Source organism: Ranitomeya variabilis, chromosome 5, assembly GCF_051348905.1.
Source record: "Ranitomeya variabilis isolate aRanVar5 chromosome 5, aRanVar5.hap1, whole genome shotgun sequence".
Lineage (NCBI taxonomy): Eukaryota > Metazoa > Chordata > Amphibia > Anura > Dendrobatidae > Ranitomeya > Ranitomeya variabilis.
The window spans coordinates 273876806-273903121 of NC_135236.1; the positions used below are offsets into that span (position 1 = coordinate 273876806).

General features: G+C 45.0%; 1 protein-coding gene across 3 annotated transcripts in view; it reads right to left on the reverse strand.

Moving 5' to 3' along the window:
- Positions 1-26316, reverse strand: part of PPP6R2 (protein phosphatase 6 regulatory subunit 2) — a 204396-nt gene that overhangs the window by 21547 nt on the left and 156533 nt on the right. For all 3 annotated transcript variants that reach the window (XM_077264346.1, XM_077264348.1, XM_077264347.1), the window contains exons 20-22: positions 13558-13723; positions 6269-6357; positions 1390-1594 (exon numbers count right to left, since the gene is read on the reverse strand). In XM_077264346.1, coding sequence (XP_077120461.1) covers positions 1390-1594; positions 6269-6357; positions 13558-13723 — 460 coding nt within the window. The remainder of the gene's footprint in view (positions 1-1389; positions 1595-6268; positions 6358-13557; positions 13724-26316) is intronic.

Genomic DNA, 26316 nt, shown 5'->3' on the forward strand with positions numbered 1-26316 from the left:
TTCTCCGGTTTCCTTCCACACTCCCAAATAAATACTGATAGAAAATCTAGACTGTGAGCCCTAATGGGCAAAGTGCCAATAATGTCTGTAAAACCCTGTCAAATTAACGGTGCTATATAAGTGACTAAAATAAATAAATAAATAATGTGCAATATCTACATCCGGTCACTGCTGGAAATTATACCAGCTGATTGGTGGGAGTGCCAGGTGTCAGGCCCTAACCAATACTAAAGATACATCATCAATAACAAGGTTGCGGAAACCCACTGTGCTCACAAATGAATGCAAAAATGATATCATAAAATGAAAGCAATACTGTATAATAATCATGTATCTGACAACAATGGGTTGATGCGTAGGATAAGTGGCGAGTCGTTTACACAGTATAATGAGAGTTCTCCATGCATTTTAATGAGAGTGGTTAAAATAAATGAGACTCTCCCTGCTCCTTTGGGTGTTTGAGGTGCTTGAATCCTTTCTGGCATGCTGTACATACCCTGCAGGTGTAAAGATTCTGAGCAGTAACCACAACAGGAGAGAAGACAAGGGAGAAGGATAGGGTATGATACAAAAGAAAAGGTAGAGGAAACAGTAAAATAAATTGTGAGGAAGTGTCTGTACAAAATAGAATGACTTATATGTATGAAACTCATGTTTACAAGTGAAAATGATCTGTAAACCACAAACCTATAATTCATGATTGAAACTGGCACACGAATATAAAGTACTAACAATACAGAGAGGATATCTTTCACCAAAGTCCTATTAGCTCTCACTGTTGCTATACTAAAAGGGTTCGTCCACTACTCAGAGGACCACTTCTGAATCCCATGTTTTCCCCCAGCGGCTGGCGCCGTTTCAGTGTTGCTAGCACTGGCGCTCCCAAAGACCATATGACATTATTATGTCATGTGATCTCTGCAACCAGTTGATATCCAGATTGATATCCAAAGCTGCAGCTGCTCTATCAATTTCCCCAGATGTCTTGATTTGTCTGTAGGTGGGGAGAGTGAAGCCAGTGCTAATTGGCCGCAGTGATCGCATGACATGAAAAGTGATCCCAGAAGAGTGAGTGCCGACACCGCTGGAATTGTGCCGGTAACGGAGGTGAGTATAAGTGTTATCATTTTTACTGGGCGGGGGGGGGGGGGGGGGAGAATTAGGAATTCAGAAGGGGTTGTCTGATTTGCATACTCAGACCCTGCAGGACATCAGTCCTGCTGCAGATTTTCATAGCCGATTTCACCTTTTGCCGTGAAAAATCTCTGTCAAAATCTGCGACTAACAGAAATAAGTCATGTGTGTTTCCTTCCTAAACTACACGTGTTATAGGTTTTGCTTATTAATAGAGCAATACCTTTTTCCCCACATCCAAACATATGTATTTACCTACTAAACGTAGCCTTCTCATTCTTGGTGTCCATGGTGAGTCTGATAGTTTCATGTCCTGCTCCAGTGCTTATGGTTTCAGTAATAATATGGTTTTTGTCATCTTCTTCACTGTCAGAGCCACCAGAGGAGCTGCTATCTGAACCAATTACTGGGGCCTTCCTGGCAACACAAACATTCCATACACAGGGGGATGTGGCACTGACTGTTGAGGCAAAAAAATAAAATCATGTAAATTAATGGTTAAGATGACACTTTTAATATCTTTCAGTTTAATCTCACTATGGTAGCAAACTAAAGTATTGTGAGCAGGGAAGCCTTAGCGTACATGCACACGTTAAGTATTTAGTACAGACATTTTTACATCTCTGGCAGGAAAAACAATGTATAATACGTCAGTTTTTGCCACTTTTCTGGTGCGTTTTTGATTATTTTTACAGGCATTTTTGGGTGCAGATTTTTCCCCACTCATTAATAAGAGTGACACTTTACATCTCCTAAAATTACAATTGATTTCAATTATAATTAAAAGGAAAACACAAAAATACCTCTATAATGTAAATAAACATAAAAAACACACATACAATTTTTGAGTGTATAATCAACTAGTTTCAACAGTGTGGTACATAATACAGATAGCAGACTGCTGCATAACATACTTCGGTAACCGCTTTACCCCCAGAGGTGGTTTGTACATTAATGACCGGGCCAATTTTTACAATTCTGACCACCTTCACTTTATGGGGTTATAACTCTGCAGAGCTTCAACGGATCCTGGTGATTCGGAGACTGCTTTTTCGTGACATACTGTACTTCATTATAGCGGTAAAGTTTTTCTTTGATATGCGTTTGTAAAGAAAAAAAAAAAAAAAAAAAAAAAGGGAAATTTTGGAAAATTTTTGTAATTTCCAACTTTTAATTTTAATGCCCTTAAACCACGGTGATATGTCACACAATATAGTTTAAATAAGTAACATTTCCCACATGTCTACTTTACATCAGTACAATTTTGTAACCCACATTTTTTTTTGTTAGGACGTTATAAGGGTTAAAAGTTGACCATCGATTTCTCATTTTTACAACAAAATTTACAAAACCATTTTATTTCTTTTTTAGTGACCTTTGAGGGGTCTATATGATAGAAAATACCCAAAAGTGACACCGTTCTAAAAACTGCACCCCTCAAGGTGCTCAAAACCACATTCAAGAAGTTTATTAACCCTTCAGGTGCTTCACAGAAATTTTTGGAATGTGGGGGGGGGGGGGAATTAACATTTACCTTTTTTTTCACAAAACAGTTACTTCAGGACCAATTTTTTTTTTTTTTACAATGGTAACAGGAAAAAATGGAAGAGAAGGAGCGTCATATGACTCTTTGAATGCAAAATTTGCTGGAACAATTGGCGGAGCCTCTGATGTGCCTAAACAGTGAAAATCCCCCACAAGCAACCCCATTTTTGGAAACCAGACCCCTCAAGGAATGTATTTAGATGTGTGGTGAGCACCTTGAACCCCCAAGGTGCTTCACAGAAGTTTAAAACGTTGAGCAGCAAAAATAAAAAAAAAACAACTCTCATTTTCCTCACAAATATGTTTTTAGCACAAAATATTGCATTTTCATAAGGGTAACAGGAAAAATTGCACCATACAATTTGTTGTGCAATTTTTCTTGAGTATGCCGATACCCCATATGCGGGGGAATACTACTTTTGAGGCACAGTGCAAAGCTCAGAAGGGAAGAGGCACCATATTGGAGTTCAGATTTTCCTCGAATGGTTTGAGGGTGCCATGTCATATTGGCAGAGCCCCTGAGGTGCCAGAACAACAGAATTCACTCATTTCACCTCACATTTCATCCGTTTATCGCCGGGTCCTTCGCTGTGCATTTTTTCGCCGGACAGAAAAAACATTCTTCTGTACGTTTTTCCGGCCGCCGGAAAACGAATTTTTTCGATGGATCCGGCAAAAAACGGATGAAACGTGAGGCCATCTGTCGCAACCCGGCACTAATACAAGTCTATAAGAAAAAAAAAACGGATCCGGCAGCAACTTTTGCCAGATCCGTTTTTTTCAAAATTCGCCAGATTGTGCCTGACGGCAAAACACTGATGTGTGAAAGGGCCTAAGTAGTAGTGTACAGCCACATATGGGGTATTGCCAAGTTCAGTAGAAATTGTGGGACAAATTTTGGTGCCATTTTTACCTAATTCTTGTGTGAAAATGTAGTTATTTTACATAGCCATATTTTGAGAGCTATAATGTTTCCATATTTCGGCTCACAAAGTCATGTGACAGCTTGTATTTTGCGGAATGAGTTTACGTTTTTATTGGTACTATTTTCAGTCCCATGACGTTTTTTGATTGGTTTCTATTCTGATTTTTGTGGAGGAAGAATGAACAAAAACCAGCAATTCAGGATTTTTTTTTTCCATTTTGTGTGTTCTATAATTGATAAGGAAACTTTATTCTTTGGGTCAGTACGATTACAGCAATATCACATTCATATTTTTTTTATGCTTTGTTGCTTTTACAAAAACGTTTATAGAAAAAATTATTTTTGCATTGCTTTATTCTGAGAGTTATAACTTTACTTTTGATGGTTCTGTATGGCAGCTTGTTTTTTGTAGGACAAAATGACGTTTTCAGCGTTAATATTTTTATTTGCATTTGTCTTTTTGATCACGTCATATTCCATTTTTTTCTAGCAGTATAATGATAAAACATAGTTTGCTACTTTTTTGGGTGTGGTTTTTTTTTACGGCGTTCACTGAAGGGGTTAACTAGTGTGACGGTTTTATCGGGTTGTGCTACAAAATGTGTTCTTTTTTTTGCTTGTTTAAATTACTTTACATACAATTGTGTATTTATTAGTGTAATTTTTGTATAATTGTTATGTAATTTTTTTTTACTTAGTCCCTTTATGGGACTTTCACTTTTTTTTTTTACTTCGATTGCAGGTATATTGCATTGCAATGCACCAGCATTGCAGTGCATTATACCTATACTGAAAGCTTCTGATACCATGCTGTGAGTATGGTCTCAGAAGCTTTCCATAGATTGGTGACCCGGGGATCATCATGACAACGATTGGGCCCCCGTGATGATGTAGCAAAGGCACTGATCTGAAGGCAGAGGGAACTCCTGCCCCTCTGCTGAATGTTCCGATTGCGTATTTAGGGGTTTAACAACCAGGGGCAGTGCTGACACCGCTCCTATAAGTGTCCATGTACAGGTCCTTCTCAAAAAATTAGCATATAGTGTTACATTTCATTATTTACCATAATGTAATGATTACAATTAAACTTTCATATATTATAGATTCATTATCCACCAACTGAAATTTGTCAGGTCTTTTATTGTTTTAATACTGATGATTTTGGCATACAACTCCTGATAACCCAAAAAACCTGTCTCAATAAATTAGCATATTTCACCCGTCCAATCAAATAAAAGTGTTTTTTAATAACAAACAAAAAAACCATCAAATAATAATGTTCAGTTATGCACTCAATACTTGGTCGGGAATCCTTTGGCAGAAATGACTGCTTCAATGCGGCGTGGCATGGAGGCAATCAGCCTGTGACACTGCTGAGATGTTATGGAGGCCCAGGATGCTTCAATAGCAGCCTTAAGCTCATCCAGAGTGTTGGGTCTTGCGTCTCTCAACTTTCTCTTCACAATATCCCACAGATTCTCTATGGGGTTCAGGTCAGGAGAGTTGGCAGGCCAATTGAGCACAGTAATACCATGGTCAGTAAACCATTTACCAGTGGTTTTGGCACTGTGAGCAGGTGCCAGGTCGTGCTGAAAAATGAAATCTTCATCTCCATAAAGCATTTCAGCCGATGGACCCTGCCCTTGATGAAACACAGTGGACCAACACCAGCAGCTGACATGGCACCCCACACCATCACTGACTGTGGGTACTTGACACTGGACTTCAGGCATTTTGGCATTTCCTTCTCCCCAGTCTTCCTCCAGACTCTGGCACCTTGATTTCCGAATGACATGCAAAATTTGCTTTCATCAGAAAAAAGTACTTGGGACCACTTAGCAACAGTCCAGTGCTGCTTCTCTGTAGCCCAGGTCAGGCGCTTCTGCCGCTGTTTATGGTTCAAAAGTGGCTTTACCTGGGGAATGCGGCACCTGTAGCCCATTTCCTGCACACGCCTGTGCACGGTGGCTCTGGATGTTTCCACACCAGACTCAGTCCACTGCTTCCTCAGGTTCCCCAAGGTCTGGAATCGGTCCTTCTCCACAATCTTCCTCAGGGTCCGGTCACCTCTTCTCGTTGTACAGCGTTTTCTGCCACATTGTTTCCTTCCAACAGACTTACCATTGAGGTGCCTTGATACAGCACTCTGGGAACAGCCTATTTGTTGAGAAATTTCTTTCTGGGTCTTACCCTCTTGCTTGAGGGTGTCAATGATGGCCTTCTTGACATCTGTCAGGTCGCTAGTCTTACCCATGATGGGGGTTTTGAGTAATGAACCAGGCAGGGAGTTTGTAAAAGCCTCAGGTATCTTTTGCATGTGTTTAGAGTTAATTAGTTGATTCAGAAGATTAGGGTAATAGGTCGTTTAGAGAACCTTTTCTTGATATGCTAATTTATTGAGACAAGTTTTTTGGGTTATCAGGAGTTGTATGCCAAAATCATCAGTATTAAAACAATAAAAGACCTGACAAATTTCAGTTGGTGGATAATGAATCTATAATATATGAAAGTTTAATTGTAATCATTACATTATGGTAAATAATGAAATTTAACACTATATGCTAATTTTTTGAGAAGGACCTGTATATAGCCAATATTATTCTTTACACTGTGATTACTTGTACATGGCAAAGTAGAAACAATTTTAGGAATATGCATACTCACAGAATTTGTCTTGACTCTGCTTGCTATGTCCCTCAGAGGCACTGCTTTCAGTATCCACTGGTGAACTACACCGAGGACCAGATTCAGAACTATGAAGAGAAGTAGTGATGTGTGAGAGACATCTTTGTATAGTATCTGTTATTTTTAAATTAAAAATATTAAGAATACTAGACTTTTTTGTTGAAATTTTGGCAATAGCATAACCACTAAATGTCGATGGAAAAGTACTTCAAGTTACAATACTGCCTTATGTTTAACTAGATGTTTCCAGCCAGCTAACGCTCGGCACGCTCATTGCTATCTAATTAACGCTGCTGGTGATTAAACTAAAGTAAATAATGACAACATTTAATAGCGCTTACGCAGGTGGTAAATTAACTTAAAATGAAGTTAATAACAATAGTGTGATGATGTGTTGGGGGCGGGATTATTTGTGGTAATGGGGGGGCGGGATTGTGTGTGGTGATATGGTGGGGGGGTGGGATTATGTGTGGTAATGTGGTGGGGGGTGGGATTATGTGTGGTAATGTGGTGGAGGGGCGGGATTGTGTGTGTGGTGGGGGGCCTGGATTATGTGTGGTGATGTGGTGAGGGGGCGGGATTGTGTGTGGAGATATGGTGGGGGGGTGGGATTATGTGTGATGTGGGGGGGGGCGGGATTATGTGTGGTAATGTGGTGGAGGGGCGGGATTGTGTGTGTGGTGGGGGGCCTGGATTATGTGTGGTGATGTGGTGGGGGGGCGGGATTGTGTGTGGTAAATTTTTTAGTGTGATGATGTGATGGGGGCGGGATTATGTGTCGTAATGTGGTGGGGGGCGGGATTGTTTGGTAATGTGGTGGGGGCGGGATTTTGTGTGGTAATGTGGTGGGGGCGGGATTATGTGTGGTAATGTGGTGGGGACGGGATTATCTGTAGTAATGTGGTGGGGGGGCGGGATTATGTGTGGTAATGTGGTGGGGGGCCTGGATTATGTGTGGTGAGGGGGCTGGATTATGTGTGGTAATGTGGTGGGGGGGTGGGATTATCTGTGGTAATGTGGTGGGGGGCAGGATTATGTGTGGTAATGTGATGGGGCGGGATTATTTGTGGTAATGGGGGGGCGGGATTGTGTGTGGTGATATGGTGGGGGGGTGGGATTATGTGTGGTAATGTGGTGGGGGGTGGGATTATGTGTGGTAATGTGGTGGAGGGGCGGGATTGTGTGTGTGGTGGGGGGCCTGGATTATGTGTGGTGATGTGGTGAGGGGGCGGGATTGTGTGTGGTGATATGGTGGGGGGTGGGATTATGTGTGATGTGGGGGGGCGGGATTATGTGTGGTAATGTGGTGGAGGGGCGGGATTGTGTGTGTGGTGGGGGGCCTAGATTATGTGTGGTGATGTAGTGGGGGGGCGGGATTGTGTGTGGTAAATTTTTTAGTGTGATGATGTGATGGGGGCGGGATTGTTTGGTAATGTGGTGGGGGCGGGATTTTGTGTGGTAATGTGGTGGGGGCGGGATTATGTGTGGTAATGTGGTGGGGACGGGATTATCTGTAGTAATGTGGTGGGGGGGCGGGATTATGTGTGGTAATGTGGTGGGGGGCCTGGATTATGTGTGGTGATGTGGTGGAGGGGCGGGATTATGTGTGGTAATGTGGTGGGGGGGCTGGATTATGTGTGGTAATGTGGTGGGGGGGTGGGATTATCTGTGGTAATGTGGTGGGGGGCAGGATTATGTGTGGTAATGTGATGGGGCGGGATTATTTGTGGTAATGTGGTGGGGGGCGGGATTGTGTGTGGTAATGTGGTGGGGGGCGGGATTATCTCTGGTAATGTATGTGGTGGGGTCGGGATTATGTGTGGTAATGTGGTGGGGGGCGGGATCAGGGTCGGCGTCAGCACCCGGCGCACCCGGGCTTGTGCCGGGGCCCTGGCGAGACAGGGGGGCCCACTCACGCTGTCATAGAGATCCATCTGGCCGTTCAATATGTGCTGGCACAAGCATCTTCTCAGTCAGTGCAGGGCCAGGCACATAGGGGTTAAAAACGCAGCCAGCATGACCTTGTGGGCGGAGAGAGCACGTTCTCCTGCTCTGCTCTCCCGCCCGCCCCTCGCTGTCTGCTGAACTTATCAGATTCAGGCAGATTCTAGAGGAGCTCCTACCCGCCCTGATTGAGTGCGATGTACCGCTGTATTCTGACAGTCTGGGTGACCTGGCGCGGCCACAGCTGATATACTGTATATTATATACTTCAGCAGCCGCCCAGGCCCCCAGCACCTGTCCTGTATATGTATATACTGTATCTATACAGCCTGTATGACAGTATATATAATATATATACAGGACAGGTGCTGGGGGCCTGGGCTGGGCGGCTGTTGAAATATATACACTGCACAGTACCATCACTCCCAGGATATATACACTGCACAGTACCGCTCCCCCTGTATAAATACACTGCACAGTACCACTCCTATCCTGTATATATACACTGCACAGTACCACTCCCCTCCTGTCCTGTATATATACACTGCACAGTACCACTCCTCCTGTATATACACTGCACAGTACCACTCCTCCTGTGTATATATGCTGCACAGTACCACTCCTCCTGTCCTGTATATATACACTGCACAGTACCACTCCTCCTGTCCTGTATATATACACTGCACAGTACTACTCCTCCTGTCCTGTATATATATATATATATACTGCACAGTACCACACCTCCTGTCCTGTATATATATACACTGCACAGTACTACTCCTCCTGTCCTGTATATATACACTGCACAGTACCACTCCTCCTGTCCTGTATATATACACTGCACAGTACCACTTCTCCTGTCCTGTATATATACACTGCACAGTACCACTCCTCCTGTCCTGTATATATACACTGAACAGTACCACTCCTATCCTGTATATATACACTGCATAGTACCACTTCTCCTGCATATATACACTGCACAGTACCACTCCTCCTGTCCTGTATATACACTGCACAGTACCGCTCCTCCTGTCCTGTATATATACACTGCACAGTACCACTCCTCCTGTCCTGTATATATACACTGCACAGTACCACTCCTATCCTGTATATATACACTGCATAGTACCACTTCTCCTGCATATATACACTGCACAGTACCACTCCTCCTGTCCTGTATATATACACTGCAGAATTTGCAATAGCTATCACTCATGTAAGAAGTGAAATCTGGCATTGTACTATACCTATATTTCTCTGCTGTATCTGGGCATCATGAATCATGGTATGTGTTAAAGGGGGGGGCCCACTGAGACTCTTTCGCCCGGGGCCCTCAAAAACCTGGAGCCGGCCCTGGGCGGGATTATCTGTAGTAATGTGGTGGGGGGCGGGATTTAGTGTGATGATGTGGTGGGGGCGGGATTATGTGTGGTAATGTGGTGGGGGGCGGGGTTGTGTGTGGTAATGTGGTGGGGGGCGGGATTATGTGTGGCAATGTGGTGGGGGGCGGGATTATCTGTAGTAATGTGGTGGGGGGGCGGGATTTAGTGTGATGATGTGTTGGGGGCGCGGGATTATGTGTGGTGATGTGGTGGTGGGATTGTGTGTGGTGATGTGGTGGCGGGATTATGTGTGGTGATGTGGTGGGTGGGCGGGATTATGTGTGGTGATGTGGTGGGTGGGATTATGTGTGGTGATGTGGTGGGTGGGATTATGTGTGGTGATGTGGTGGGTGGGCGGGATTATGTGTGGTGATGTGGTGGGATTATGTGTGGTGATGTGGTGGGGGGGCAGGATTATGTGTGGTAATGTGGTGGGGGGCCTGGATTATGTGTGGTGATGTGGTGGGGGGCGGGATTATGTGTGGTAATGTGGTGGGGGGCCTGGATTATGTCATCTCTTGGCATCACAGACTTGGCCCTTTCCTGGATCTCGTCATATCTGACAGACCGGACATTCAGTGTCTCCCTCCCCCACACCACCTCCTCACCTCGCCCCTTGTCAGTCGGTGTTCCTCAAGGCTCTGTTCTAGGACCCCTACTCTTCTCCAGCTACACCTTCGGTCTGGGACAGCTCATAGAATCCCACGGTATGCAGTACCATCTCTATGCTGACAACACGCAGATCTACCTATCCGGACCTGACCTCACCTCCTTACTCACCAAAATCCCACACTGTCTGTCTGCTATTTCAGCCTTCTTTTCTTCTCGCTTTCTACAACTGAACATGGACAAAACAGAATTCATCATCTTTCCCCCATCTCACTCTACCCCTCCACCAGACCTATCCATCAATGTCAACGACTGCTCACTTTCCCCAGTCGCACACGCCCGATGCCTCGGGGTGAACCTCGACTCTGCCCTCTCTTTCAAGCCACATATCCAAGCCCTTGCCTCCTCCTGCAGCCTCAAACTCAAAAACATTTCCCGGATCCGCGCATTCCTTGACCGCGACACCGCAAAAACACTAGTGCATGCCCTTATCTCCCGCCTCGACTACTGCAACCTCCTACTCTCTGGACTCCCCTCTAGCACTCTGGCACCACTCCAATCCATCCTACACTCTGCTGCCCGAATAATCTACCTGTCTCCCCGCTATTCCCCAGCCTCCCCCCTATGCCAAGCCCTTCACTGGCTTCCTATCGCCCAGAGACTCCAGTTCAAAACCCTCACAATGACCTACAAAGCCATCCACAACTTATCTCCTCCATACATCTGTGACATGATCTCCCGGTACCTACCAACACGCAACCTCCGATCCTCTCAAGACCTCCTTCTCTACTCCCCTCTCATCTCTTGTGTGGTAATGTGGTGGGAGGGCGGGATTATGTGGTGGGGGGCCTGGATTGTGTGTGGTGATGTGGTGGGGGGCCTGGATTATGTGTGGTGATGTGGTGGGGGGCGGGATTGTGTGTGGTAATGTGGTGGGGGGCTGGATTATGTGTGGTAATGTGGTGGGGGGCGGGATTGTGTGTAATAATGTGGTGGGGGGGCGGGATTATTTGTGGTAATGTGGTGGGGGGGCTGGATTGTGTGTGGTGATGTGGTGGGCGGGTGGGATTATATGTGGTGATGTGGTGTGGGGGCGGGATTATGTGTGGTAATGTGGTGGAGGGGCGGGATTATATGTGGTAATGGGGTGGTGGGGGCGGGATTATGTGTCGTGATGTGTTGGGGGGGCGGGATTGTGTGGTGATGTGTTGGGGGGCGGGATTATGTGTGGTGATGTGCTGGGGGGGCGGGATTATGTGTGGTGATGGGGCGGGATTTGTGGGGGGCAGGATTGTGTGTGGTGATGTGGTGCGGATTGTGTGTGGTAATGTGGGGGGGTGGGATTATATGTGGTAATGTGGTGGGGGGCAGGATTGTGTGTGGTAATGTGGTGGAGGGGCGGGATTATCTGTGGTAATGTGGTGGGGGGCGGGATTATCTGTGGTAATGTGGTGGGGGGCGGGATTATGTGTGGTAATGTGGTGGGGGGCAGGATTATGTGTGGTAATGTGGTGGGGGCAGGATTGTGTGTGATAATGGGGTGGGGGGCAGGATTGTGTGTGGTGATGCGGTGGGGGCGGAGCTACTGTGCAGGGGGCGGGATTAGCGAGTAATCACGATGCCTCATATATATAGATGTAAAATACATTTTCTAATTAACATTGAGGCATCCTTAATTTTTTCCCCATATGCTTCTAAAATAGGCTGGTAGGCTCCTTGAGCCTTACATCACCCCTCAGAGGTGAGAGCACTTCACAGAAACAAGGGCCATTAAAATCAGAAAACCTAGATAAAAAATTAATAACTGCATCATTTCTCCAGTTGATCTGAACAATTAAGGTTAAACAGTATTTTATCTGTCTATACAGACGAACTATAGATTTCAGTAAATCATAGGTTTCTAGGGGAAACACAACACTCTGTACAGTTTACTCTTGCATGGGAGAAAGTCATTGTAAAATAGCCTAGCGCTTAAACCTTTGCAAACTTTAAAGGGACAGCCCATCTTTGATCACAATATTAATTGAAATTCTTTTCAAATCTCTATAGTGGAAGAAGCTCATTTTCTTGAAACTAATCTCCCAACTGACATAGAATGCAATGATACAATTCTACCACTATGGAGAGCGTACTGCATACTGTTTACTATTGGGTTTAATGAACGAAGTATGGATTAAGCTCCTAAACACTTCCTATGGCTGCAGCAGGCAACTAGACGATATCTGTCAGCGGAAGTGGGTGCTACTTGCCACAGTAATATCGTAATATCTGTTATAATGATCTTATGAGTCCTGATGACTGCACGGAGCTATACACCGCCATCCTCTAGCCATGCACCAGAGTAACATCCAATACTGGCAGTTTAACTGCTTAGATACTGAGGTCAATAGCACCTGTGGGATCATAGGTGTTTGACAGAGGTAGGAGGCACCCTCTGCCTATCTCTAACAGACCCCCTACACTGCAATTACTGGGTGGTGATTGGTTATTATGGCAGCCTTGCAGAAGTGTGACCTAAGATGTTGCCTGTCAGTAAAGCACAGACAGGGTATAATGCTTTAGATTTTTGTATATTCCAAAGCATTTTAGAATTGATTAAACAATCACTGGATCAATTCTTGCAGGATGAAAAAAGAAAGTAAAATAAAATTCAACACATTTTCATAAATATACCCCCTCCCCCCAAAAAAACACCACTTCAAATAATTGTTTTTAAATGGTTCATAATTTTTTAAAAAAATACATATTTGATACAGCTGCAATCCACGAAACCCATGGATGGAAGACAAATTATTACTTGACGCACTATGTAAAAAACAAAAAGGCAATATGCTTTTATTTTTCATAAGTCATATGCACCCCAAAATGCTGCTATTACAAAACAACTCATCATGCAGAAGAGAAGCACTCATATAGCTATATTGATGGAAAATTAAAAACTTTAGTCTTTTGGAATGTTAATATGGAAAAATGAAGACATTTCTAAAACCAAAACCCCTTGCTTAGTTGTGTAACTGCTGAAGAAAACTTTAAATCCGGTCATATCTTACCATGGCATCGCATGCCAATCCTCCTTCCCCCACCCGCACCAAAGGATGGTTGGTGTGTAAAATCAGCACTAGACACTTAACTCTCCATACTTCTTAAGATGGGGGCAGTCAGGCGATTAACTTACATGACCGCTTCCCTGGCAGCATCCACTTCTGCTCAAGTATTGGAAGTATTCAGCACTACTGATGAGCGAACGTGCTCGTATAAGGTGTTCTCGGAGTGTGGGGAAAGAGTAATCTAATGGCCTCATTTGCAAAGATTGTTTCCTGAACAACATACCAACAAAATGGTTGAAAGTCTGTAAACTTAGCCCATCCTTTTTCTTCAGTAGTGGATGTTTCTGGAGCAGGTGCATCCCACACACTGGAACCTACATCCAATGCTACACAAGGAGTAGGTGGTTTGGAGTTTACATGCTCATCAAACACGGCCGTCCATCCAGTCTCTTCAAATGAGAATAAAAGTTAAATAAATTAGAAAAACACTGTAAGCATTCTAGAAATAATTTAGATTTAACCATATTGCTGCCAAGATATTTTATGACATTATGCACCTTTGGTGGTCAAGACAATTTTTGCACTTTTGACGAGTACAAATAAAATAAAGTTATTTAGGTGTCACTGTAAAATCTCTTTCTTGTAGCCTTTGTTGGAAGACACAGGAAGCAAGGTTACACGCTGACACCTGGAGGCTGACACTAAGGACGCAGTCAGACGGCCATATAATTCAGACAGAGACCGGAACATAGTGCACGGACTGGCTGGCTGCTCTCTCAACTCGAGCATGACAGCTTCATAGAAATACATGAAGCGGTCACACTTGGCTCCGGAGAGCCACTGGTCAGTGCAAGCATTGCAGTGTGATCTCGGTCCAATTTCTAAGATATTATTATACTAGATGGTGGCTGGATTCTAATGCATCGGGTATTCTAGAATAAGTATGTACAGGGGTTGAACAAAATAATGGAAACACCTAATGGTTTGGCATCATAATCTTCGAACATGTGATAAACATGCAAACCGTGACATATTTTTTGCCTTCCCCTGGATCAACATGTTAGGGCATGTTAGGTTAGGCTATGGGTTGAACTAGATGGACTTACAGTCTTCCTTCAACCTTAATAACTATGTAACTATATGGTAATGTTTTGTAGTTGATTATTTGTGTTATGTGATATGTGTATGTTAATTAACTGTTTGTTTTGCATAATTGTAAGAACATTGATGAGAACCTGATACCAATGGCAGACCTCTCGGATTTTCAAAGAGGCCAAATTGTTGGTGCTTGTATGGCAGGCGCTAGCGTAACAGAAAGTGCCCAAATGCTTGGCGTGTCAAGAGTTACTGTCTCCAAAGTAATGACTGCGTTTGAAAGAGAAGGAAAGACATCCGCAGCAAAGCACAGGTCTGGCCAAAAGTCAAAGTTGACTGAGAGACACTGTCGGACTCTAAAGCAAATTGTGAGAGAGGATCACAATACCACGGCTCCGAAAATCACTGCTGAGCTCAATGAACACCTACAGAACACAGTTTCCACAAAAACTGTTCGTCAGGAGCTGCACAAATCTGGATTCCACAGAAGAGCTGCAATTAGAAAACCGCTGCTCTCAATGACAAATGTTTCCAAGCGTTTAGAGTGGTGTAGAAACCTCCAGAATTGGTCCCTCGAGCAGTGGAAACATGTGATATTCTCAGACGAATCATCGTTTACCCTATTTCTGACCTCCGGCCGAGTGTACGTTTGGAGACAGCCGAAAGAAGCATTCCATCCAGACTGCCTTCTCCCAACCATAAATCATGGCGGAGGTTCTGTGATGATCTGGGGTGCTATTTCGTGGAGATCCGCCGGGCCAATGATATCCCTTCATGGAAGAATTAACAGCCGAGATTATTTAGGCATTTTGGGCCACCAAGTGCATCCAATGGTTCAAGCACTGTTCCCGGAGGGGAACGCCATCTTTCAGGATGAAAATGCACCAATTCATACAGCTAGAATCGTTAAAGCATGGCACGAGGAACATTCTAATGAAGTTGAGCATTTCATCTGACCCCCACAATCCCCAGTCCTCAACATTATTGAGCATTTATGGTCGATTTTAGAGATTCAAGTTAGACGTCGATTTCCGCCGCCATCGGCGCTCAAAGAACAGGAGGGTGTTTTAACTGCAGAATGGGCTAAAATTCCTTTGGAAACAATTCACACCTCAATTCATACCTTGTATGAATCCAAACCTCGGAAATTGAGGCTGTAATCGCAGCAAAAGGTGGACCTACACCATATTAAACTAACTTTTGTTGATGTTTCCAGGTGTTTCCATTATTTTGTGCAACCCCTGTATGTACGTCACGCTTAGCACAGCCACGTAGTATATAGCACAGCCACGTAGTATATACTGTAACACAGCCACATAGTATATAGCACAGCCACGTAGTATATAGCACAGCCACGTAGTATATAGCACAGCCACGTAGTATATAGCACAGCCACGTAGTATATAGCACAGCCACGTAGTATATAGCACAGCCACATAGTATAAAGCACAGCCACATAGTATATAGCACAGCCACATAGTATATAGCACAGCCACATAGCGTGGGTTTCCTCCGGGCACTCCGGTTTCCTCCCACATTCCAAAGACATACTGATAGGGAATTTAGATTGTGAGCCCCATCGGGGACAGCGATGATAATGTGTACAAACTGTAAAGCGCTGCGTAATATGTTAGCGCTATATAAAAATAAAGATTATTATTATTATTATAGTATATAGCACAGCCACATAGTATATAGCACAGCCACATAGTATATAGCACAGCCACATAGTATATAGCACAGCCACATAGTATATAGAAGCCACATAGTATATAGCACAGCCCACGTAATATATAGCATAGCCCACGTAATATATAGCACAGCCTACGTAATATATAGCACAGCCCACGCAGTATATAACACAGGCCACGTAGTATATAACACAGCCCATGCAGTATAAAACACAGCCCACGTAGTATATAGCAGTGTGGGCACCATATCCCTGTTAAAAAAAAAAATTTTTAAATAAAAAATAGTTATATGCTCACCCTCCGGCGTCCAGCAAAGCTGTGCCGATGCGCGCGATGCTGCAGCCAGCTTCCATTCCCAGTGATGCATTGTGTAATTACCCAGATGACTTAGCGGTCATCTGGGTAATTTCGCAATGCATCACTGGGAACGGAAGCTGGCGGCAGCATCGAGTGCATCAGTGGACGGCGGAAGGTGAGAATAGCACAATTTTTTTATTATTTTTAACATTATATCTTTTTGCTATTGATGCTGCATAGGCAGCATCAATAGTAAAAAGTTGGTCCGGGATGGGGCGACACATTGGCACTGACTGGAGGGGAGTAGGGAGGGGGCACTGACTGGAGGAGAGTAGGGAGGGGACAATTCGCGGCCGGACTAAGTCTGTCGCTGATTCAGTGACGTGGGATTTCCGTTGTAGAAAAACAGACGGAAGTACCCCTTAGACAATTATATAGATAGATTGATTACCTTAGCAATTTATAATTTTGTATCCATTTTTGGGGGGTTTTGGTAAAAGTAGAGAATGGATTTTAACTGATGTTCTAATAAGTCTCTAATTACATGTTCACTTTGTGGTTCATATTTTCATGTGCTGAATTACCATGATGATGGCTACTTCATTTCCTTTCTGCGGACATCCCCACTATCATCATTGGCGACTTCAACATACCCATTGACACTTCCCTCTCAGCTGCCACTAAACTTCTATCTCTCACTTCCTTCTTCCGCCTCACTCAATGGTCTTCTGCAGCCACTCACAAAGATGGTCACACACTGGACTTCATCTTCACCCGCCTATGCTCCCTATCTAACCTCTCTAACTCACCTCTTCCTTTTTCTGACCACAACCTACTCACATTCTCTTGCCTCTCCACTCCTTGTCTACAATCCCCACCCCACAAACTTGCACACCCTCGCAGAAATCTTAAACACCTTGATCTACACTCACTCTCTGAATCCCTCCTCCCTCTCACAGACATAAGTTCCCTACACAATACGGATGACCCTGCCGCTTTATATAACACCATAAAAACTGTACCTTTGGAATATCTTGCCCCTCTCACACATACCAAAGCTCGCAAAATCAACAGACAGCCCTGGCACACCAGCCTGACCAAAGAACTGAGGCGAGCTTCCAGGGCTGCTGAGCGGAGATGGAAAAGATCCCACTCCAACGAGCACTTCATAGCATTCAAACAGTCCCTCAGTACTTTCAAGACCACACTCGCCACAGCAAAAGAAACCTACTTCTCATCTCTCATATCCTCCTTGTCTCACAACCCTAAACAGTTATTCAACACCTTCAATTATCTCCTCCGTCCCCAGCACCCCTTCGCTCCCCACTCATCTCAGCTGAAGACTTTGCCTCATTTTTCAAGCAGAAGATTGAGAATATCAGAGACAGTTTTAGTCGACAACTCCCAGAGCCCTTCCTCCCAACTACCCAGCCCTCCACCTCCAAAACCAACTTCTTCACCATTACAGAAGGTCGACTCTCCACTCTACTCTCAAGATCGCATCTCACCACCTGTGCACTTGACCCAATCCCTTCCCACTTCATCCCAAACCTCGCCACAGTCTTCATCCTAACCCTAACCCATCTCTTCAACCTATCACTAGCAACTGGTGTTTTCCCCCACAAGCTTTAAGCATGCCTCAAAAACACCTATCCTCAAAAAGCCCTCTCTTGACCCATCCTCTGTATCTAGCTATCGCCCTATATCACTTCTCCCCTATGCCTACTACTAAACTACTGGAACAACATGTCCATCCTGAACTGTCCTCCCATATATCTTCCTGCTCCCTCTTCAACCACTTACAATCAGGCTTCCCGTCACACCACTCCACTGAAACTGCCCTAACTAAGGTCACCAATGACCAATTAACCGCCAAGAGCAAGCGACACTACTCTATCCTTCTCCTCCTGGACCTGTCCTCTGCCTTTTGACACAGTGGACCATTCCCTGCTGCTGCGGACCCTCTCATTCCTTGGCATCACAGACTTGGCTCTATCCTGGATCTCGTCATACCTAACTGACCGGACATTCAGCGTCTCCCACTCACACACCACCTCCTCACCTCGCCCCCTATCTATTGTAGTCCCGCAAGGTTCAGTTCTAGGGCCCCTGCTCTTCTCCATTTACACTTTTGGCCTAGGACAGCTCATAGAATCTCACGGTTTTCAGTATCATCTCTATGCTGACGACACACAGATCTACATCTCTGTACCAGATATCACCACCTTACTAACCAGAATTCCTCAATGTCTATCTGCTGTTTCATCCTTCTTCTCCGCTAGATTTCTAAAACTTAACATGGACAAAACAGAATTCATCGTCTTTTCCCCATCTCACGCGACCCCCCCAACGAACCTATCCATTACAGTAAAATGCTGCCCACTCTCCCCAGTCCCACAAGCTCGTTGTCTCGGGGTAATCCTTGACACTGATCTCTCCTTCAAACCACATATCCAAGCCCTTTCCACTTCCTGTCGCCTTCAACTCAAAAATATTTCACGGATCCGTACATTCCTAAACCAAGAGTCTGCAAAAACCCTAGTCCATGCCCTCATCATCTCCCGCATCGACTACTGTAACCTCCTGCTCTGTGGCCTCCCCTCTAACACTCTCGTACCCCTCCAATCTACTCTAAACTCAGCTGCCCGGCTAATCCACCTGTCCCCCCGCTATTCCCCGGCCTCTCCCCTCTGTCAATCCCTTCACTGGCTCTCCATTACCCAGAGACTCCAGTACAAAAGCCTAACCATGACATACAAAGCCATCCACAACCTGTCTCCTCCATACATCTGTGACCTCGTCTCTCGGTACTTTCCTGCACGCAACCTCCGATCCTCACAAGATCTCCTTCTCTACTCCCTTCTTATCTCCTCTTCCCAAAATCACATACAAGATATCTCTCGCGCATCACCCCTACTCTGGAACTCTCTACCACAACATATCAGACTCTCACCTACCATCGAAACCTTCAAAAAGAACCTGAAGACCCACCTCTTCTGACAAGCCTACAACCTGCAGTAACCACCGATCGACCAAACCAGTGCACGACCAGCTCTATCCTCACCTACTGTATCCTCACCCATCCATTGTAGATTGTGAGCCCTCGTGGGCAGGGTCCTCTCTCCTCCTGTACCAGTTGTGACTTGTATTGTTCAACATTATTGTACTTGTTTTTATTATGTATACCCCTCCTCACATGTAAAGCGCCATAAAATAAATGGCACTATAATAATAAATAATAATAATAATAATTTACTTTGTGTTACCCTATAAAATGTTACACTACAGTTCTATTCCATTATTTATGAAAGCCTGGGATGGGCTGAAATGTCTAAGGGTATGTGCACACGTTGCAGATTTGCCTGTGGAATTTTCTGTGCAGATTCTTCCTCTCTTGGGAGAAAACACAGGTGAAAATCCGCACGGATTTAATGCGTTTTTTATGCATTTTTGATGTGGATTTTCATGCGGATTTGTAAGCTAAATAAAGATATACTAGTTAAGGAGAAAAAAAAAGAATTGTGATGTCATTTCTTTGCCCAACTTCTTTTACATACTCCATTGAAAAATAATGTTTACACACACAGATAGATACATAGATGATAGATACATAGATACACAGATGATAGATACATACATAGATTAGATATGGATAGATATATCTATAGATAGATAGATATATCTATACATAGATATAGATAGATAATACCAAGCACGATGTTTAGAAATAAACATAATAAAATGGTACATAAAGAGTTAAATAAAGAGACAGACACACACACACACAAAATCTGCATTAGGCTGGGGTCACACTTGCGAGAAACTCGCACGAGTCTCGCACCTCAGTACCCGGCACTGCCAACGGCACTCGGACCTGAGCGTTCAGCTTCACAGAAATACCTGCAGCTGCACACTCCGGTCCCAAGTGCCACCGGTAGTGATGGGTACTGAGGTGCTAGACACGTGCGAGTTTCTCGCAAGTATGACCCTGGAGGTAAACACAATATCTGTTTAATTTTTTAAAAAAAATTGGAAAAAAAATGGCGTGGGCTCCCGAGCAATTTTCTGCACCAGAGAGGGAAAGCCAGCGACTGGGGGCTGATGTTTATAGCCTAGGAAGGGGGTAATACCCATGGATCTACCCAGGCTTTGAATATCAGCCCGCAGCTGTATATTTAGCCTTTACTGGGTATTAAGATAGGGTGACCCCCCACCCCTCAAAAAAAAAACACGTGGGGTCCCCCTATAATAGCCAGAAAAGACTATGCAGACAGCTGCGGGTTGATATTCATAGTCTAGGAAGGGGCCATGGGTATGGCTACAAACACCAGCTCACAGCTGCCCCAGAAATGGCGCATCTCTAAGATGCGCCAATTCCGGCACTTAGTCTCTCTCTTCCCACTGCCCTATAGCAGTGGCATATGGGGTAAAATTTGTGGGGTTGATGTCACCTTTGTATTGTAAGGTGACATTAAGACGGCTTAGTAATGGAGAAGTGTCAATAAGACACCTATCCATTACTAATCCTATAGTTTTTAAGGGGTTAAATAAACACAGCCAGAATAACGTACCGACATATTCCGCAGCACTTTACATTTTAGAGGGAACTTGTACATACAATAGACATTACAGCATAACAAACACATAGATCAAAACAGATACCAAGAGGAATGAGGGCCCTGCTCGCAAGCTTACAATCTAATGAGAAAAAATGGGAGACATGAGAGGTGGATGGTAACAATTGCTTTAGTTGTTCGGACCAGCCATAGTGTAAGATACGGGTGTTCATGTAATGCTGCATGAACCGGTTATCAGCCGAAGTATGTAACAATACAGACACAGAGGGCTATTAAATGCATGAAGCATGTGAGAACATGATTCGAGGAACCTGGTTATGGTAAAAAAAAAAATTTTGAATGGGCAACAAAGGGATAGTTAGGTAAATGCGTTGAGACGATAGGCCAGTCTGAACAAATGCGTTTTTAGGGCACGCTTAAAACTGCGGGGATTGGGGATTAATCGTATTAACCTGGGTAGTGCATTCCAAAGAATTGGAGCAGCACGTTAATAGTCTTGGAGATGGGAGGTTCTGATTATTGAGGATGTTAACCTCAGGTCATTAGCAGAATGTAGGGCACGGGTAGGGTGGTAGACTGAGACAAGGGAGGAGATGTAGGGCGGTGCTGAGCCATGGAGTGCTTTGTGGGCGAGGGTAATAAGTTTGTACTGGATTCTGGAGTGGATGGGTAACCAGTGTAATGACTGGCACAAGGTAGAGGCATCGGTGTAACAATTGGTGAGGAATATGATCCTGGATGCAGCATTCAAGACAGATTGGAGCGGGGAGAGTTTGGTAAGAGGGAGACCGATTAGTAGAGAGATACAATAGTCCAGATGAGAATGAATGAGTGAAACAGTAAGAGTTTTTGCAGAGTCGAAAGTAAGAAAGGGTCGAATTCTAGAAATGTTTTTGAGGTGCAGATAACAAGAGCGAGCCAGTGATCAGATGTGGGGGGTGAATGAAAGCTCAGAATCAAGTATGACCCCAAGGCAGCGGGCATGTTGCTGGGGAGCAATGGTGGAACCACACACGGAAATGGCAATGTCGGGCATAGGTACATTAGTAGAGGGAGGAAACGCAATGAGTTCAGTTTTTGACAGGTTCAGTTTCAGGTAGAGGGAGGACATGATGTTAGAGGCAGCGGTAAGACAATCACTGATGTTTTCTAAAAAGGCAGGCATGATATCAGGAGAAGAAGTGTATAATTGGGTGTCATCTGCATAGAGATGGTACTGGAAACCAAATCAACTGACTGTTTGACCAATAAGGGCAATATACAAAGAGAAGAGACGGGGGCCTAGAACCGATCCTTGAGGAAAGTCAACAGTAAGGGGAAGATGAGAGGAGGAGCCAGCAAAAGATACAGTGAAGGAGCGGTCAGAGAGATAGGAGGAGAACCAGTGTTTAATGAAATAAAACACCAAACACAGTTTCCCATCTTTATTATACTCCTAATCCATGCGACGCCCTTGGTCTCCTGTAAAAAAAAAAAATAATAATAAACCAACAGTATACTCCCTGTTTCGACGTTATCCACGATGATCTTCCCTGTAGAACAGTCACATCAGGAGATGTGACCGCTGTACAGGGCATCCAGTAACACACTGACCGGAGATAATGACTCCTGCAGTGTTATAACTGAGGGTTCACTGGAGTTCATGCTCTCACTTTACGGCACTGCTGCGTGAGAATTTTCCCACGCAGCAGTACCGCAAGTGACAGCATGAACTAAGGTGACTTCTGACAGTGGAGTGATCGGCAGGAGGATACCTGCCATCACTGTATCACCAAAGGTCACATCACCTGATGTGACAGCTCTACACGGGAGATTGTCGTGGAACACTCGTTATTAAATGGATTACGTCAGAATACTGTTGGTTTATTATTATTAAATGGATTACGTCAGAATACTGTTGGTTTATTATTATTTATTTATTTTTTTTTACAGGTGATCGAGGGAGTCGGGGATTAGCTGTATGGGGAGTATGTACTGTATTTTTTTTTACACTTGAATACAGTAGTCGGATGATGGGAATACTACTGTCCCATCATCGGCTAGCTGTCACTGTAGAAGGCATAGCCGGATGGGACTAGTAGTCCCATCGGACGATGCCTGCCTACATACAGACCCACACAGCCCCGCAGACCCCCGCACACTCACACAGATACACAGACACCCGCACACAGACACACACGTCTTCTCCGCGCACACACACTGTTCCTCCTCCTGATCTGCAGCATTTCTCGCACGCAACCCCGCAGCAAAACCGGAGATCTTTTTAAACCTGCAGTTTTGCTGCGAATTTGACTGAGTCAATGGTAGTCAATAGGTGAAGAAACACTGCAGATCTGCAAATGAATTGACATGCTGCGGAAAATAAAACGCTGCAAATCCACGCTGATTTTTTCCGTATCATGTGCACACCAATTCTCAATTTCCCACTGACTAACATTGGTAGTGAACTACACTGCAGATTTGATGCAATTCCACTCGTGCGGAAATGCATCAAAATCTGCAAAGTGTGCACATAGCCTAATAGGATTTCTACATATATACTGGACTAAAAGAATTTCATTTCACATGTGAGTGCCGGGATCATCTTCAGTTATTGAAACTTCTCTCCACGAGATCCAGAAGCAATACAGGTTGCCAACCCAACCCCATCTTTATTCCGATTTATAAAGCTGTCTGACTCGATCCTTAGAAATATATTTTAGAAAAAAGCTGACTCCTCCTTACCAAGCTACATCTGGACAGTAAACACCCAGTTATTCGGTTAGTGGTAAAGCATTAGGAGGGGCAAAACCAAGACCACCCTCCTAACCAAAAGTGGGCGTGCTGTGCCTCCCTAAAGAAGGCAACAAGGTTTTACAGTGAGAAATATTCACTTCTTGGTTGCTTCAATAGAGGACACCAGAACCTTCCTAAAGCTGTCCCAGGGGTTGGAAAACAGACACCAGTACTGCAGTAGGAAGAATAGCAATCTCTCAGGTCACAAGCTCTCAGGTCACCACAAGAGCACCTGCCGGTTGTACCACCCTCCTGCTAAGACTTGCATCCCTAAACGCAAAAAGTAAGAGCTCCACAACCATGTGGATAAAATACTTAATAGCAGTTCTATAGAATACAAGTAGCAACACCACCTGGAGGTGTAAGACCAAGGAGGCTTCTACCTTGAGAGTGCAGAAGCCTGTGCGATGGTAGGGGAGCCCTATCTTAGCATGATCTTTCGCACTGACAAATTGAAACTAGAGAACAATGGTGGCCCTATAGGCGGTGTGATATCTGCCAGCTCATACCAGGATGACCACAAGGCAACTGAACATCCTAACAGAACTGTGAGAGACAGGTAGAGCTGCACAGCTCTGACTACATCATATTGTGTAAGAACCTCTCTGAGAGATGAAGGACCTAAAAAAGGAGGGCAATCTCCTCATTGAGGTGAAAGGCGGAGAATCACACTAAGGCAAAAAGAGGGAACAGAATGCAAGACTAATCTGTCCCGAAAAAGGAGAGACAGTTGAGATCCCCCTTCAGAGCATCGCCTGATGAAAGAGATCCCTAGAGAAGACTGAAGGGCACCATAATGGGCTCTCCGAGATCAAAAGGACACTAATACAATAAACCCGAGTACACCCTGCAGTCATGATGTATGGCTTATAAGTTAAGTTTCGATGAACCAGGATAGCTAAGGCAGGACACTGGCCATTGAGAGACAACCCTGGCTTAAGGTGCCTAGGGGCACCTGCAACAAAGAATGGGAGTTCTGGACTCAATCTGAAGAATTGTGAGCATGACAAGGATTCAACATCTTGGTGGGGAGGGAGAATCCTGCCCAAACAGGGAAAGACAAAAATTTCCCTGGAATGTAGATCAGCCCAGCCCTCCGCCTTGACCTGTTACCTACTGGGGCAAACTCAAACTATAGTGGAGGAAGTAGGTTTCTGAGGAGAGCATCAGAGATGTAATAGCTCCAAATACCTTGCCAGTCGACTTAACATAACAGAGCAGGGTCGGACTGCCCACCGGAGAACCGGAGGATCCTCCGGTGGGCCCAGGCACTGACATCTGCTGGCACACAGGTTTGGCAGCTACCTTGGGCCCCTGCTGCCTCAAGGGCCCCAGCGGCACACTAAGCAACCCGTGAGTGAGGGAAGGGGGAGCAGCGGGTCACAGAGGCAGGAGTAGGCTGCTGAGGCTAACCCTGTGCCCGCTACTAAAGAGAAATGAATATTCACTGCTTTCCACGCCCATTTCTCTTTAGCAGTGGCACATCTGATCAGCCTTAGGAAGCCGGCTAACACTGCCTGCTATTAAAGAAGAATACTACTCACTGCCACCCAGGCTGGTCTTAGAAGCAGTTTTGGGCTGCCTCATGCTTTAGACATGCTGCTCCTTTAAATGTAAATGATCGGGCTTCATTCCTCTACAGAAGACAGGCCTCTCTCACACTGCCGGCATGAGAGGAGTGCCTGGGAGACATCGGAATCACTAACATGCCAGTAGAGCAGTAACTGGGAGCCGCAAACTAAAGAGAGGTGAGAAAACTGTTTGTGTTACTATATCCACTGCTTTCTTGGTCAGTGGTAGTAATGGCTGCACAGACAGGGAGACTGCTCGTCAGTGGTGATAAGCTGATTTAGTTCATGACGTCTGTTACTGCTGGAGAGGAGACTGGTGCATGTGCGCCATTACTAGCCTCACTAGCAGTCGGAAAAGTACAGAACAGCTGTAAGGAAACCTTGTTTGTTTCTGTCCCTTCCGCGTACCTCCCAACCGTCCCGGATCCCGCGGGACTGTCCTGATTTTGACAGTCAGCCCCGGGATCCCGGGAGGGACATTAGTTGTCCCGCACTACGTGCCTTGGGTGGGGACAATGCAGGGGGCGGCCCCTGAGTAACTTAGGTTTGTGGCTGTTTTTTTTTTTTTTTATAAAAGCTGGGTCACCTCCCCACCGACCCCGCCCCCTGTGCGGCGCTGCGCTAGCTGCCACGCTGACGGAGAGAGGCTGAGAGCCAGCAGCGATCAAGATGAGAGGTCAGCGACTCACTACCCTCCTGTGTGTGCACGGAGCTCCGGCTTCTCCTGCTCTTATCTGCTATCCCGGCAGAGAAGGAGAGACGGGGGAGGTGCCGGGACAGTGCAGAGATGTGAGCAGCCGGAGAAACTGAAGAGCTGCATATGGACATCAGCCGCCCCTGCACCACAGAGGAGAGTGTGTGTGTGTGTGTGTGTGAGATGCTGCATGTGTGTGTGTCTGATGCTGCATGTGTGTGTGTGTCTGATGCTGCATGTGTGTGTGTGTCTGATGCTGCATGTGTGTGTCTGATGCTGCATGTGTGTGTGTGATGCTGCATGTGTGTGTGTGTGAGATGCTGCATGTGTGTGTGTCATGTG